The sequence below is a fragment of the Cololabis saira genome, chromosome 9 (genome assembly GCF_033807715.1).
Source record: "Cololabis saira isolate AMF1-May2022 chromosome 9, fColSai1.1, whole genome shotgun sequence".
NCBI classification, from domain to species: Eukaryota; Metazoa; Chordata; class Actinopteri; order Beloniformes; family Belonidae; genus Cololabis; species Cololabis saira.
In genome coordinates this window covers 42,789,557-42,807,033 of record NC_084595.1, presented here as the reverse complement: position 1 = coordinate 42,807,033, position 17,477 = coordinate 42,789,557, and the positions used below count along the sequence as shown (strand labels likewise).

At 51.2% G+C, this 17,477-nt stretch overlaps 1 protein-coding gene across 1 annotated transcript; it reads right to left on the bottom strand.

Moving 5' to 3' along the window:
* Positions 1-1,886: 1,886 nt before the first annotated feature.
* Positions 1,887-16,813, bottom strand: plpp7a (phospholipid phosphatase 7a (inactive)). Its single transcript, XM_061729627.1, has 4 exons — positions 16,568-16,813; positions 12,265-12,587; positions 10,129-10,310; positions 1,887-2,899 (listed from the first exon to the last, which is right to left on the bottom strand). Exons 1-4 carry the CDS (start codon positions 16,741-16,743, stop codon positions 2,693-2,695), a joined length of 888 nt encoding a protein of 295 aa, XP_061585611.1. The 5' UTR covers positions 16,744-16,813; the 3' UTR covers positions 1,887-2,692.
* Positions 16,814-17,477: the final 664 nt, after the last annotated feature.

Sequence of the window (17,477 nt, the reverse complement as noted above, 5' to 3'; positions counted from 1 at the left end):
CAAACGAGTGCATCACAGCAGCTTCGCTCCAACCCCACCTACTTCTGATCCAGGTATGGAAAAGAAACGAGGGCAAGGCGAGTCGAGTCGGGCGGAGTAGGTACTAGTGTAAAAGCACCATTATACCCAAATGTTTGAAGTGTTAACAGTGTTGCTCCACACACACACACACACACACACACACACACACACACACACACACACACACACACACACACACACACACACACACACACACACACACACACACACACACACACACACACACACACTCAAAACCTGGTAATGTCATGGATCCCTCTTATAGCCTAAATCATGACAAATTGTTGTTAAGGCGCTGCAACAAATCCATTTTTCGCAGCAGACCATTCTGTTGGATCTGATCCACAGCCTAGATTCTTCATGTGAGCTCAAGTGAGCACGTCTCCTGCTCCACACTCTGTTTTTGGTTATCTTACTAAACTTCAGTTTAGGAAGGTTATACACTAATGCCAGTCATGTTGTCATGGTAATGGAGACAATTGGAAGATGTTTTATTCTGAAATTCAATTCAATTTTATTCATTCATCGTCTACAACAGAAGTTGTCCCCCGAGCAATTATTACATGAACATAACATAAACAATGGCAGGTAAAAACTCCCCTAGTGGGAGAAAAACCTTAAGCCAAACAGTGGCAAGAAAAACTCCCCTTTAGGAGGAAAGAAACGTGGACCAGGACCTGGATCATAAGGGGGTAGAAACCTGGACCAGGACCTGGATCATACGGGGGACCCTCCTGCTGGAGGCCAGACTGGGCAGAGCAGGAAAAGAGAGAACAGACAGAGAGAATGAAGAACAGAGAAAGGAGAGACACAGAAACAATGACTATGTTTACATGCAGTCAAAATTTGGGTTAAGGTCAGTATTACGGTTACTGAAACATTGGGAATAATCTGTTTACATGCGTGAGGAAACAGGGTTATCATTTGGGATATCTGGATCAAACCAGCGACGCACAGAGAACGTTATGACGCAATTCCCGTCATTTCCGCTTCTTCTTCCTGTATCCAAATTTTTTTACTGGGCTCACAACCTGAGACCAAGGAATCTTGGTCTTTTGAGTCCAGGAAGACATACGGAAATTCTCCCACCAGTCGGTGTCCATCATTCAACTCCATCATTACTACCCGTTCCCACCAGTCCTGATTCATCCAAAGTGTCCGGGGTGGAAACTCTGGTGGAAACGGGTAGCATGGATATGGAGGCACAGCTCCGGATCCATTTGCCATTTCTTCACGTTCTCGCCTTCCATTAATGAAGAAGGCAACGAGGAATAGTGTTAAGTCCTGGTGGGTCATTACCAGCACCAAAGCGCAAAGGAAGGGGACTTCTACTGGGCTGTTCATTATCCACCGTGCTGCTGTTATTGTTGTTGTTTTGGATTTGGATACAGGAAGAAGAAGCAGAAATGACGGGAATTGCGTCATGACGTTCTCCGTGCGTCGCTGGTTTGATCCAGATATCCCAAATGATTAATCACCATGTATACAGGGAAAACCCTGTTTGCTCACGCATGGAAACGGATTATTCCGAATGTTTCAGTAACCGGAATATTGACCTCAACCTGAATTTTGACTGCATGTGAACGTAGTCAGTGAGGTGGTCAGAGGGGGGATGCGTGTGCTGCAGGTCAGGAAATCAGCAGGCATCTACCAGACATCCATACAGACAGGTGGAAGCCAGTAGTGGGACCTGGTCTAAAAGGGGTGGGGCTGACCGCATGTGGGGATAGATGCGTGATATATCAGGCTGGTCTGTGACAGGAGTTTAGAGGACCTAATAAATCCTGCCGGTGTAATCACAAAGACTTTTAGACAACAAAACGTCTGAAAGCTCCTGCTATCACTCCTCTTTCAAAACCTTTATTTAATCTCTAAAAATGGCAACTACACAGGCCGAAAACTGGTTATATGACAGTTCAAGACCATATTGAACCTTTAAAAGTCAGAAAAAGCAAAATATCATCCTTTCACCTTTGTTGAAAATGAAGATGACTTCTGCAGCAGCATCATTGCACACTCTAATGTGCAGATGTTGAACAATCTTTGTGTTTTTTATTGTCAAAACTGTAAAGTAATCCCTTTCTTTACAAAGCTACTTCAAATTTTAGGCTAAAAACTCAAACAAACTATCTGTAGAATAATAAAATGTTTTAGGCGTGAAAAAGTCATTTGATATCAACTTCAGCTGGTAAAAATTCAAGCTGAGATGCAGAAGGATTGCATAGTAATCACAAAAAACACACCAGCTGCAGCTCTGACTATAAAAACCATTTAAGTTGAACCAAACCCGGGAAGTCTGACCAGAGACGCTTCCTGTTTGATACCTGAGACACAATCCATCCGTCTCTTAAAAAGCCAAATGTTTAAACACACCCAAAAGACCATCACTCAAACTAGTCTAAACCAGTCTCAACTGGTCTGAACCAGTCATCCTGTTCAGCATCGTCTCCAGACACACCGGTTTAGAAAGGACTGGATCGGTCTGCAGCCGCCTTTACCCCAGCAGGTAACCGTCTTAACCAGTCTGAACCAGTTCCATCAGTGCTGATTGTGAAGAAGAGAATCCAAGGGTTTCAGTGAAGACTGGTCCAAACTGGTGGAGACAGGTCCGCGGCAGTCTTACTCTGACCAGAACCAGTCTGAACGGATTCTAAACCAGTAGAGTCCAGGGCAGCGTGCCGATGGAGATGAGCATCTGGCAGGTGGCAGAATCCAACCACACGGACTCCACCAAGCTGAAGTGTAAGAAACCAAGAGCGAAGCCGCAGCCGACGTCTGACAGGTGGTGCTTCCCCAGCAGCACCCGGGACAACCCCACCAGGAAGGCCCACAGGTAGAGCAGGATCCTCAGGGGCACCTGCAGGGCAGAAGCTACGTTACCACGACAGCCACACGTGGACAAAGTTCACCAATCCAACTCTGACTTAAGCCGGGCAGACACTGTGCGATTGTCGGCCCGCTTTGAACCGATTTTCCAGTCGTGCGAATATTTTTTGGATCGGGCCGGATTTCGACCCAATCGTTGGTCGTGCCTCGTGCAGTTTACGTGGGGTAAAGACGAGAGATTAACACCTCACGACGAGAGATTAACACCTCACGACGAGAGATTAACACCTCACAACGAGAGATTAACACCTCACGACGAGAGATTAACACCTCACGACGAGAGATTAACACCTCACGACGAGCTCCCGATCACGAATCGTGTGCTCGCAAGAAAATCAAGCGTGTTTGAAATCCTGGTCGCTCCTCATGAAGGAATCACAGTTGAAGCAGCTACGACCCGATTGGCCTCATCCTTTCGCAGAGAGCATGCGCAATCACTGATGTCACGTCAAAAACTATTATTTGTAGTTTAAAGTGTTGCAAATGTTATGTCTCGGCCAGCTGGGGTTTCCCCTCGGCCCGATCGCACTGCAGAAGCAGAGTCTGCGCAGCGCAGAGCCAGAGATCTGCGCGCCCGGCGGCGAGCCCGGTGGCGCAGCTGAGCCACGGGAGCGCAGCTGTAGTGCATCAGGTCATTACTGGAAGCTCATATAAAGATCAGAACTGCTGGCAAACCCTTGTGAGTTCGTCTTGTCACTCCTGTATGTGATCAGGGTTTTCTGGATTCTTTGTGGATTGTGCTGAGGACTTTTCTCTTGGATTACTTTGTGGATTTTTGTTGAGGACTTTTTTCCTGTATTCGTACAGCAAGTTTTCTTTCCCCTGCCATTTAAGGAGGCAGTGTTTTTTGTTTGTGAGAATAAACTACGCCTTTTTTTGGGCTAACCTTGAACCTGTCTGGTGTCGTGCGCTTGGGTCCAAGGACAGAATCCTTAACAGTACGAACTCACCAAGATGGACCCAGCCGACCCAGAGCGTGGTTCATTGCAGGCTGCTTTAGATAAGCAGCTCCGGTTAACGAATAGCCACACTCACCAGCTGGAGGCGGCCGCTGTGGCCGTGCAGAACCTCCACGCCCAGGTCCAACCTTTGCAGGCTTCGGTGGATAGCCTGACCCAGCAGCAGACGGCAATATTACAACAGCTGCAGGTGTTAACGGCGAGCCTCACCACCCGGCCGCCGAACCAACCTGCACCTGCTGGGGCCGTCAACCCACCTCTCGAGGTTCCGCGCCCTGCTATGCCCGATCCGCTACCCCAGGAACCCTGCCTTGCCAGCCCACAACCATTTGGGGGTGATTTCGAGACCTGTTCCAGGTTCATCATGCAGTGTGAGTTAGTGTTCACTCACCAACCTAGCCGATTCACCTCGGACGCTGCTCGAGTGGCCTACGTCACTAACCTGCTCACCGGGCGGGCAGCCCAGTGGGCCGCCACTTCCTGGTCCATGGGGGCCAGTTTCCGTCACTCGTACCGCGAGTTCGTGGCTGAGCTCCGGAAAGTCTTCCACCACCCGTCCAGGGGTCAGGACCCCGGCGACCGGTTGGTTCGTGTTCGACAGGGTACTGGCACGGTGGCGGACTATTCGGTGGAGTTCCGGTTGGCCACTGCAGAAAGCGGGTGGAACGATCCATCACTTCGGGCAACCTTCCGTAGGGGACTGAACGACGCAGTGAGAGAGCAGCTGGCTACACGGGAGGAGCCCAGCTGCCTCGACGACCTCATCAGCCTGGCCATCCGTGTTGACGGAGGTCTCAGGGAGCGAAGGCGGGAGCGAGTTCGGGGGTTCCTTCGTGAGACCCAGGTCCCTAGCACACGGGAGAGGGATTCTGTTGTCCCGTATAACGCGCCATCGGGTCCCTTCCGGTCCTCCACGCCGCAGATTGCGAATGAAGAGGAACCCATGCAGCTAGGGCGCACGCGCGTTAGTCCGGCCGAACGGGAGGCCCGATTTAGGGCAGGGCTCTGCCTCTATTGCGGCCAGAAGGGACATCGTATTAGTAACTGCCCCGTGCGGCCAAAAGATTAGGCTCACCAGGACCCCGGGAGATCCTAGTGAGTCACCTTTTGTGTTCCCGCAGTCCGTTACCACCCAACCGACGGGTTAGCGTCACCCTGGCCTGGGGGGGTCAGAGGATTACGGTGGGGGCTCTCCTCGATTCAGGGGCGGATGACTGTTTTTTAGATGAGGAATTCGCCGCCCAGGCTAAGGTTCCTCTGGAGGCTCTGGGGGAACCCGTGGAGGCCTTCGCTCTGGACGACCGTCGTCTGGCCCGTATCACCCAGTGCACCCGTCCCATCTCCCTCACGGTGGCGGGTAACCACGTCGAGACCCGTCAGTTTTTCCTTATTCCATCCCCGTCGGCTCCGGTGATTCTCGGGTACCCGTGGCTCATGCAACATGAGCCGCATGTGGCACGGTCCTCGGGAACCATCCTGGAGTGGAGTGCTTCTTGTCACGCTCGTTGTCTCCAGGCGGCTGTTGGCTCGTTACCCCGGTCGATCCCCAGCGTCACCTCCCCAATCTTGCCTCTGTCCCCCGAGAGTACTGGGATCTGGGGGAGGTATTTAGTAAGTCCCGAGCCCAGAGTCTTCCTCCGCATAGGCCTTACGATTGCGCGATCGACCTCCGTCCTGGGGCCCCCCTTCCCAGTAGCCGGCTTTACAGTTTGTCCATTCCGGAGAAGGCCGCCATGGAGGAGTATATCTCAGAGTCACTGGCAGCTGGGCTTGTCCGGCCTTCGTCCTCCCCGGTGGCAGCGGGTTTCTTCTTCGTAAAGAAGAAGGATGGGGGCCTCCGTCCCTGCATCGACTACCGTCAACTCAATGACATCACGGTAAAGAATAAATACCCCCTTCCCCTCATGAGTTCCACCCTTGAGCCCCTGACCCAGGCTACCGTCTTTTCTAAGCTGGATCTACGGAGCGCCTACCACCTGGTGCGGATCAGGGAGGGGGACGAGTGGAAGACCGCGTTCAAGACGCCGCGGGGTCACTACGAGTACCGAGTAATGCCATTCGGTCTTACCAATGCCCCGGGGGTGTTTCAGGCGCTTATCAACGACGTGCTCTGTGACATTCAATTCAATTCAATTCAATTTTATTTATATAGCGTCTAATACAACAGAGTTGTCTCTAGACGCTTTACAGAGACCCATACCCAGAACATGACCCCCGAGCAGTTATTACATAAACAATGGCAGGTAAAAACTCCCCTAGTGGGAGAAAAACCTTAAGCCAAACAGTGGCAAGGAAAAACTCCCCTTTAGGAGGGAAGAGACCTTGAGCAGGACCAGGCTCATCAGGGGGGACCCTCCTGCCGAGGGCCAGACTGGTGGGTCAGGGACGGCAACAGCACAGCAGGCAGGTGGAAGCAGCAACGGGATGACCGGGGGTGGGGACCGCAGGCCAGCACACAGCTCCCGAAGCTCCGGCCCAATCAACAAGTCCCAGGTTGGGGTGCAGGGTCAGGAAAAGACTTGTGCTCCGTAATGCAAGCTACAAGCCACCCACGGCCACCTGCAGGACAAAAGAGAGAAAAGGGAGGAGAAGGGGGGGCCAGCAACGGGATGACCAGGGGTGGGGACCGCAGGCCAGCACGCAGCTCCCGAAGCTCCGGCCCAATCAGCAAGTCCCAGGTTGGGGTGCAGGGTCGGGGAAAGACTTGTGCTCCGTAATGCAAGCTACAAGCCACCCACGACCACCTGCAGGTTCCGGTGTCCGGCAAAGGATGCTGCAACATGGACAAAAGAGAGAAAAGGGAGGAGAAGGGGGGGCCAGCACAAGAAACCATGCTGGATGAATTCGTGGTGGTGTACCTCGATGACATCTTGGTCTTCTCTAAGACCCTCGAGGAGCATGTCCAGCACGTCCGCCGGGTACTCAAGCGTCTCATCTTGAACCGACTCTATGTTAAGGCGGAGAAGTGCCAGTTCCACTCTGCCTCTGTCAACTACCTGGGGTTGATAGTGGAGGGGGGTCAAACTCGAGCCGACCCCCGCAAGGTTCAGGCGGTGGTCGATTGGCCGGTTCCCGGGTCACGGAAGGGGTTGCAGAGTTTCTTCGGGTTTGCAAACTTTTACCGGAGGTTTATAAGGAACTATAGTGTCGTGGCGGAACCCCTCACCAGGTTGACTTCCCCCTCCCAACCCTTCGTCTGGTCTTTGGCTGCTGATGCCGCCTTCCAGTCCCTCAAGGAGAGGTTCACCAGCGCCCCTGTTCTGCTCCATCCAGACCCCGGGAGGCAGTTCATCGTGGAGGTGGACGCCTCGGACACCGGGCTGGGGGCGGTCCTCTCCCAACGATCGGAGAGGGATCAGAAAGTGCACCCCTGTGCGTTCTTCTCTCGGCATTTTCCGCGGAGGAGAACTATGACATCGGGAATCGTGAGCTGCTGGCTGTGGTGGCTGCTCTGGAGGAGTGGCGCCATTGGCTTGAGGGGGCGGGGCAGCCGTTTATCGTTTGGACTGACCATAGGAACCTCACGTTCATTCGGGCAGCCAGGCGCCTTAATGGGCGACAGGCTCGTTGGGCCGGCTTCCTCAGTCGGTTCGACTTCACCCTCACCTATCGTCCCGGCTCCCGTAATTGCAAAGCGGATGCCCTGTCCCGGCTGCATCAAGGGGGGGGGCCGTCCACCGAGGAGTCGGCACCTATCCTTCCCGGGGCCCGAGTGGTGGGCAGGGTGGCCTGGGGCATCGAGACGGTGGTCAGGAGGGCGCTGCACTCTAACCCGGCCCCTAGTGGTGTGCCGCCACGGAGGTTGTTCGTTCCGGAATCAGTTAGGTCCAGAGTACTGGATTGGGGTCACTCTAGTCAGTTTGCCTGTCACCCTGGGGTCCACCGCACGTTCACCTTTCTGGCTCGACGGTTCTGGTGGCCTGGGATGAGGAGGGAAGTGAGGGACTTTGTTTTGGCCTGTCCTGTTTGTGCCCGCAGCAAGGCTTCTCACCAGGCACCGGCCGGCCTACTACAGCCACTTCCTGTTCCGAGCCGTCCCTGGTCCCACATTGCCTTGGACTTCGTGTCTGGACTACCGGTCTCCCAGGGGATGACAGTGATCCTAACTGTTGTTGATCGTTTCAGTAAGGGGGTGCACCTCGTGGCCCTCCCCAAACTCCCCTCGGCGGCAGAGACGGCGGATCTCCTCACGAGCCAGGTGTTCCGGCTCCATGGTCTTCCCCAGGATGTGGTCTCGGACCGAGGACCCCAGTTCACGTCCCAGGTATGGCGGGCTTTCCTCAAGGGGTTGGGTGCCTCGATCAGTCTCTCTTCTGGCTATCACCCTCAGACTAACGGACAGACGGAGAGAATGAACCAGAGTGTGGAGACAGCACTCCGCTGTGTGGCTGCAAAGAACCCTGCTTCCTGGAGTCGATTTCTCCCGTGGGTCGAGTACTCCCTCAACTCCCTGGTCAGCTCAGCGACAGGTCTTTCCCCCTTCGAGGCATCGCTGGGGTACCAGCCGCCATTGTTTCCGGCGCAACAGACGGAGGTGGCAGTCCCGTCGGTGCAGGCGCATCTGGAGAGGTGTCGTCGTGTCTGGGGGTCCACCAGGACTGCCTTGCTTCAAACAGCGGAGAGTGGCAGGCGGGGGGCCAACCGTCGCCGGAACCCTGCACCGACGTACCGCCCGGGGCAGAAAGTGTGGCTTTCTGCCAAGGACCTTCCCCTACCGTCGGCTGGCAAGAAGCTGGGGCCGCGGTTCGTGGGACCCTACGAGGTCACGAAAGTGCTCAGTCCTGCAGCTGTGAGGCTGAGACTGCCGGCTTCCCTAAACATCCACCCTGTCTTTCATGTGTCGAAGGTCAAACCTGTCTCACGGAGTCCCCTGATGCCCCCTGCCCCGGATCCGCCTCCACCCACGATCGTGGATGGCCACCCTGAATGGAGGGTCCACCGTGTGATGGACGTTCGACGACGGGGGCGGGGGTACCAGTTTCTGGTGGACTGGGTGGGTTATGGTCCAGAGGAACGGTGCTGGGTGTCCCGCCATCTCATCAGGGACCCCGGTCTTCTGACAGACTTTTATCGGACCCATCCCGAGAAGCCTGGCAAGTCGCCAGGTGGCTCCCTTGGAGGGAGGGGTACTGTTATGTCTCGGCCAGCTGGGGTTTCCCCTCGGCCCGATCGCACTGCAGAAGCAGAGTCTGCGCAGCGCAGAGCCAGAGATCTGCGCGCCCGGCGACGAGCCCGGTGGCGCAGCTGAGCCACGGGAGCGCAGCTGTAGTGCATCAGGTCATTACTGGAAGCTCATATAAAGATCAGAACTGCTGGCAAACCCTTGTGAGTTCGTCTTGTCACTCCTGTATGTGATCAGGGTTTTCTGGATTCTTTGTGGATTGTGCTGAGGACTTTTCTCTTGGATTACTTTGTGGATTTTTGTTGAGGACTTTTTTCCTGTATTCGTACAGCGAGTTTTCTTTCCCCTGCCATTTAAGGAGGCAGTGTTTTTTGTTTGTGAGAATAAACTACGCCTTTTTTTGGGCTAACCTTGAACCTGTCTGGTGTCGTGCGCAAATTCACATTACAAATAATGTTTTAATAGCAGAAAAAAAAGACTGCATTTCCCACGTCTGCCCAGCCAATTCCTTGTCCAATCACGACGTTGTCTGATCTTTTTTCATTTATCGTCACACAGAATGGCACAAATTGCTAAAGGCTGATTTATGGTTCCGCGTTACACCAACGCAGAGTCTACGGCGTAGGGTACGCGGCGACTCACACCGTACAGTTACGCCGTCGATTTAACGCGGAACCATAATTCAGGTTTAAGGCAGCACGTTTGTTTTTGCTGAGCATCTTTGGTGTCTCCCACTTCGGGGTTCCTCCTCTTCCACTTCTTTTTGACGTTGTAGTTCCAGTAACAGAAGTCTGACGTGAGGATTATGAACGTATAGTGTGAGCAGACGTGAGGATTATGAACGTATAGTGTGAGCAGACGTGAGGATTATGAACGTATAGTGTGAGCAGACGTGGGGATTATGAACGTATAGTGTGAGCAGACGTGGGGATTATGAACGTATAGTGTGAGCACACGGAGCATCAGAGCATCGGATCGTACAGTGTGAGACCATAAATCGTGGGCTGCGAACTTTTGAACTGAGCGATCTAGTCGTGCAGTTTGAGATGGGGCTGAATCAAACGATTTAAAATATTGCACAGTGTATGCCCAGCTTTAGCAGGACAAGAAGCAACTGACCGCCAGCACCAGGTGGTTCAGCAGGAACTTGCACACCATGGCAGCTCTGCTGGCATGGGCTGCCGGGAAAGAATACATATCCATGGCAACGTAGTCCAAAAATCCTGGAGGGAAATCCCACGGCCCCTTACGCTTCACCAACTTCTGCATCCCAGCGACCGTCATCAGATCCAGAAACAGAGCTGCGGAGACATGGTTGGACATTAGAGAGACAGAAGATGGAGACAACCCCCAGGAAGTCACCCACAGCTTTCTGAAGGGTTCGTTTGAAGCTTTAGAGACTGCTGGATGGTTGTCTCCGCCCATAACCAATTAGTCCCATTAGTCCAAACACAGGGGTCCAAGTGGAACAGGCAGACCTGGAAATCACCTGAGACATCACCTGTCTTAGCTTGGTTACCTTGGTCAGTGTCTGTTACAACAGAATTGGTCTCCAGGATCTTTCCAGAGACTCAGAACATGACCTCCGAGGAATCATTACATGAACATAACATAAACAACAGTAGATAAAAACTCCTCGAGTGGGAGAAAAACCTTAAACCAAACAGTGGCAAGAAAAACTCCCCTCTAGGAGGGAATAAGGCCAGGAGAAGGCCAGCTGGGCAGAGCAGGAAAAGAGAAAACAGAGAGAATGAAGAACAGAGAAAGGAGAGACACAGACATATGGCACTTTTCCACTAGTCCCGCCTCCGCCCGGCTCGGCTCGGTGCGGCTCGTCGCGGCTCCACTCGTTTTGTCCCCGTTTGTTTTTTCACAGCCAGATGAGAAGTGGGGGTGGGATGGGGTGAATCTGCTGTGACGTACTCGATTGCGCAACACCTTTGTTTGTGTCGGCGCAGATCAGAAATCAGCTGGAGCCGCAAGCGGCTGAGAAAAAAATAGCCCGTCTACATCACTTTTTTAATTTTCTCGACAGCCACCAGGTTTATGAACATCTGCACCTCAGAGTTGGATCACCAAACAGACGTTTGTGCTGTATAATAAAATCGCTGCGAGCCGCGAGTCGCCTCGCGCTGACTCCCGCTTCCTGATTCAAACGTTTGATGTCCACGCCCCCCCGACCAATCAGGGGCCTGTAGTTTGATGACGGCCCCGCCCCCCGACCAATCGGTGGCGAGGAGTGTGGTGACGTCAGAAATAGTCCCGGCTCAGCCCGGATAGAACCTCGCCAGAATGGTTACAGAAAAATGTATCGGCTTGGAGCGGCTCTACCCGTCTCAGCCCTAGTGCAAAAGCGCAAAACGGGGCCGTGGCGGGTAGAACCGAGGTGAAGCGAGGCTAGTGCAAAATGGCTAACTGGTGCTTAAAGGGATGACCATATAAACAGACGTAGACAGCAGAAACTGAAGTGGTCAGAGGGGTGTGTGGGTGGGGGGGCGGACATCCATACAGACAGGTGGAAGCAAGCAATGGGATGATCAGAGGGGGGACTGCAGGTCAGCATGCAGCTCCTGAAGCTCTGGCCTGCAAACATGCACAGAAGAGAAAAAGGAGGGGGCAGACCTGCACAACAAACTACAAGAACAATGGACAACAGTGATGGTGATGAGATACTTCTACTTAATAACTGAAAAAAGGAAGAGTAGGAGGGGTGACGGGAACCGCCCAGTGGATCATGTTGGAGTCCCCCTGCAGCATAGCTCTATAGCAGCGTAGCTCTATAGCAGCATAGCTCTATAGCAGCGTATCTAGGATGAAGCTCTGGTTCAGAGCAGCTGCTCTAGTCTGGTCCTGCAGCTGCAGCTATGACTACTGGCCCTAACACACTAGAGTTTACACTAGCTAGAGGTTTACTAACACTAACTACAGGTTTACTAAACAGAAAAATGTTTGAAGTTTGGTTTTAAAGGTGGAGGTGGTGTCAGCCTCTTTGACCCAGATTGGTTGGTTCCATATTAACGATGCCTGATAGCAGAAAACCTACCTCCAAAACTACATTTGGATACTCTAGGAGTATGGAAATATTCCCCCTACAGAAGAGGACCTGCAGGTCTGGATCCAGACTCTAGTGGTCAGTCAGGAACTGCAACTTCCAGCACTTACTGCAGTCCAACTAACAGGACCCTGCATCGTCTGGACACAGAAGTTCATTAAAGAGACAGAAAGATGGTTGTTAGACGGGTGGATGTTTCTTACCCAGCAGCAGGTTGACCAGGACTTCCTGTCCGGCCAGCGTGCTGCTGCTCCACAAACAGAACAGGGTACCAATGATCCAGGGGAGGGCGTGTCCAGTGAGGGCCAGCAGGGTCACCATAGGACGCAGCGGGGCCCCGCGGCCGTGGGCACCCACGCACATCCCCAGACGCTTGGAAAGGCTGATGTCGATGGCGAGCAGAGCGCTGACTGCAATGCCGCGGAAGGTTGGGTTGAGCTGCATGCAGTCCTGCTCCGGAAAGCGTGACGCATCCTTTGGGCTCCCTTCAGCCCCGACCCCTCCTTCAGGGGCCTCTCTGGAGCCCCTAGGCGAATAAAAACAAAATCAAATAAAAAACACACCTTCACAGAGACCCCGATCCAGATTTCATCAGTTATCAGTTGGTAAAGCATCAAACCACAACAAGAGAGTGAAAAGGAGACAAATTAAAGTAATCAAAAACACACCTGTTCTCCACAGGAAGTCCACTGCAGGAATGGGGTCAACTACAGGAAATCCTATACATGAAGTCCTCTACAGGAGGTAATATACATGATGTCCTATAAAGGAAGTCCTATGCAGGAGTTCCTATAGAGCAGGGGTGTCCAAAGTCGGTCCTCGAGGGCCGGTATCCTGCAGGTTTTAGATGTTGCCCTGCTTCAGCACACCGTGATAAAAGTAGCTGTGTCATCAACAGAGTTGTCCAGACCTTAACGGCAAGCTGGTGACCACTTAATTTGAATCAGGTGTGTTGAAGCAAGGAGACTTCTAAAACATGCAGGACACCGGCCCTCGAGGACCGACTTTGGACACCCCTGCTATAGAGGGAATGCGCATGACGTCACAGATACGACTTCACAGCGGGTTACACCCACTGAGTGTCAGAAAGACTGAGTGTCAGAAAGACTGAGTGTCAGCGTAAACTTTCAGTTTGAGCAACTGGAAAACATCGAAAATGGGAAAGAGCTGTTTTGGGATCGACTGTACTCATAGATTTAGCAAGCAAGCAAATATTAATGTCCATGGACCACTGGTTCTTGGTAACTGTACCAAATATTAATGTCCATGGACCACTGGTTCTTGGGCTTACTGTACGGGTCACTGTCAAGTCCAACTGACTTTAATTTAAGCCCATAATCAGCTGTTATCCCGTCTTCTCCACTAGTTGCAACTGTTTTTGCCACTCAGTGCGATTAAAGCCTGAATTATGGTTCTGCGTCAAACCAACGCAGAGCACACACCGTCACCGTGACGCCGTCGTGAACCCTTCGGACTTCTCCGTCACTCCATTTCGTCGCGGTGCAGTACCTCTCGTGACCGCTAGTTAGCGATCTTTTCCTGAATGGTTTATCCGACTTTTTCCAGTCACAGTAAATCAAAGATTATTGTGCAAAAAAACAAAAAAAATCACGCATACACGTAGAAAAGAGTGCTGAAAGTTCACGACTGCTTCAAACCGGAAACCGGAAATGCGTTGCTTCCAAGTAAACCAATCACAGCCCTCTCAGTCTGCGTGTGGTCTGCGTCGCCTCAACGCTTAGTTACAATTTTCGGGAGGTGCAGGTCAGTGACGGCGTCAGTGACGGCGTGTGTTCTGCGTCAACACATACCACACGCCGTAGGCACGGCGTCGTTTTGACGCAGAACCATAACTGAAGCTTAAGGGGGCTGGTCCAGTGGGGAAGTGACGTCAATGCAGACCCTCTATACATGAAGTCCTCTACAGGATGTAATATACATGATGTCCTATACAGGAAGTCCTATGCAGGAGTTTCTATACAAGGGGTCCTATACAGGAAGTCATCTCCACGAAGGACTGATCAAATGCAATGAATTAAATAAAACTCCATCTGGATTATTCAGTCAATGTGTCCAATTTAAAATCCTATGCTGTTTGTTTTGGGTGTAAAAATGTAATAAAAACCATATGATCACAGGGGATCATGGGATTAGATGAACACAACCTAAGATGAACGACATCATGTCACTTGTCTATGTGGATGGCAACCGATCCAGGGTGTACTTAGCTGGGAAAGACTCCAGCAGACCCCTGGGGTCCTGCATCGGACGGATGAATGGACGTCAGAGAAGAGGAAAAATAATAATAGTAGCTCCACCTTTAGCAGCAGTAACTTGAAGTAGTGGTGTCCTGTGGGACTTTAATTAGTCTCTCACATAGAAGACTCTTGTCCTCATGGTCCACTGACAAGTGTCCGGGTCCAGATCATCCCTCTTGACATTGCATCTACACACACTTGAATGTTACAGATCAGCAAACTAGGCCTGTGTTGAAAAAAATGATTTTCTGATTCTAAATCGATTCTCATATTAATACCTAAAAATCAATTTGTATGTCTAAAGATCGATTTTTTTCCATCATTACAACTTTGGGTATTTTTTTGTTTATGCACAAAAAAGGAATTTTTGCATAATTTTGCATAACATTTGCATAAAATGCTAAAAACCAAATTCGCCGAAATTAAAAACTGAAATAGACCAAAAATTGAAAATATTTAAACGGAATGTGGGAAAAAATAAAAACAATTTCATACGTCCTCTGTTTGCTGCCCTGGATCTGTTTGATCCACATGATGTTTCTGAAAGCAATGGTTCTGAATGGTTCTGAAACCAATCAGCATTCTGGGAGCTGATTGGTCCTTACAGCATCATTAGCTGCAATACTTGCTGTTGAATCTCAATATAATACTAGGATTAATATGTTGCAGAACTACAGTCATATAATTCATGCAACAGCTCAAAAAACAGTTTTAATAACACTAACCCAAATCAATATCGGAATCGAATCGGATCGAATCAAATCAAATCCTGATTATCGATTCTGAATCTTAAGAATCGGAATCGAATCGATTCTTGATATTTGAATCGATCCCCAGCCCTACAGCAAACTGCTAAAACTTCTGGTCGTCTAGAGGTCTGCACACCTGCTGATGATCAGTCTATGATAATCCATATGATGATCCATAATCTATGATGATGATTAGCAGGATCTGGGTGCAGTTTACACTCTGAAATCCTATGGAAGCACCAAAGCGGTACATAGTATTGCCCACATGAGGGCTTTTATTGTCAAACATCAGTGAAAATAAAACAACAGTTTTTTAAAATGGTTTGGAGCATCATTTTCAGAGCTTTGAGTTGGATTTTCAGAATAAAAGCATCTGTGTGCAGCTGCAAAGTTGCATGGGTGTGGAGATATCAGATGTCTGTGACAGTGAAGGACGCGCAGAAACAACCGCCCTGAGGAAACCCCTGGACACGGTCTGTGGAGCGAGATTCTCTTCTGGTTCTGACGCGTTTCAGTGTTCAGTCGCTATCTCAGGTGTTTCAGGTTGCAGACTAATGGCGCTTTTCCACTAGTACCTACTCAGCCTCGACTCTCCTTGTCCTCGTTTCTTTTCAATACCCAGATGAGAAGTAGGAGGTTGGAGTGAAGCTGCTGTGACATATTTGATTGTGTATCTAAACGAAGAAGACAACAACACTAAAGATGTAGAACCTGGAGGAGATGATAGATGTGCTGCTGGGTCTGTGGCTTGTGTTTGATATCAAGTTAAAAACAGAGTGAGAGAAGCTTCAAGCAGCGACGCTTTTTAATTTTTTTTAGTTTGTCTCTGTGCTGCTGAAAAGTCAGCTGGAGCCGTGAGCAGCTATGAAGAGACAGAGCTCTTGGTAGATTTGGTCGTTCCTTATCTCCCGTCTAGATCCCTTTTTAATTCTCTCCTCAGCACCAGGTTTATGAACATCTGCACCTCAGAGTTGGATCATGAAACAGACTTTTGCTGCCATTGCTGGTTGAATAAAATGAACAAGAATCCGTCAGAGTCTCTTTCACTGATTTCCTCCTCCAGACTCTGTCGTCTGACTCCAACCCCCCGACCAATCGGTGGCCTGTAGTGTGATGATGTCAGATACAGCCGACTCAGCCGCTTAGAACCTCAGCAGAATAGATACAGAAAAAGTATTTACTCTGCACGTTAGACCCCTGGTGGGAAAGAACCAAACCGAGGTGAGTCGAGTCGAGTCGGGCTGAGTAGGTACTAGTGGAAAAGCGGCATAATGTCCACTTCATGTCAGAGATTGGGAGAACTGGTCCTGGTCGTGAGAAACCCAGAGTGTCTGTTTGGGACCAGAACCAGACAACCAGGTTGGTTCACATGTAAATGGAAAGTGTGACAGTGTCAGTTCTAAATTGTGTGTGTTGTGGGTTTTTCTGGATCCTGGTTCAGGTCTGCTCTCCCTGTAAATAGCAGCTGGGTGTGAGTGGGCGGAGCCTCCAGGTCTTACCTCACCGCGCCGTCATCCTGCTGACTCGGCTGTCTGAACACGGGTCTCCTCGGACCCCCACGTCCCTCCCCCGCCGGCTGGTCCCTGCGGGCCGGCTGGTTCAGGGACAGGAACTCGGGCCGGTTCAGGACGTTGTTCCGGTCTCGGGCCCGGCTCCGGGCCTGGCTGCCGGGCATGACTGAAGGAAGCGTCCTGGACCGCGACGGATCCGATCCGAGACTGGGAGACTCTGCTAAAATTAGATCAGCTGGCCTCCTTCTGCCATCAGCTGTTCAGAGAGGGTGTGTGAGTGTGTGTGTGTGTGTGTGTGTAGGAGGGGGGGGTTAAAGAGACAAACCAGCAGAAACAAAACCCTCCACTCAAAACCCTCCACTCAAGAACCAGCAGGAGTTTGTTCTCTGCCCCGATCCCCAGACCTGGCTACATGTGGACCTGCCTGGTCCTGCTCAGGGACACAGGGGTCTGCTGGACACATGGACGGGTCGCCGGCCCATGGCTGAGCCCCTTATACACCATTAACTCTGCTCTCCACCTGCGACCAAATTAGACTCACCAGGAAACCTTACTGGATTTTGGACGTCCCAGATAGGACACGGACCAGTAACCCCTGTGAGAATCAATGGTGGCCACTGGACCTGCAGGTCCTCTACAGACCACTACTTTCTAGATTTCAACCGCAGGCCAGCACGCTCTCTCTAGGTAGTTTACACTACCTAGAGATTTACCAACACCAGCTAGAGGTTTACTAAACACTAACTATAGGCTTTACTAAACAGAAAGGTTTTAAGTTTAGTTTTAAAGGTGGAGGTGGTGTCAGCCTCCTTAACCCAGATTGGAAGTTGTTTCCATAGTAATGGTGCCTGATAGCAGAACGCCCGCCCTCCAAATCTACATTTGGATACTCTAGGAA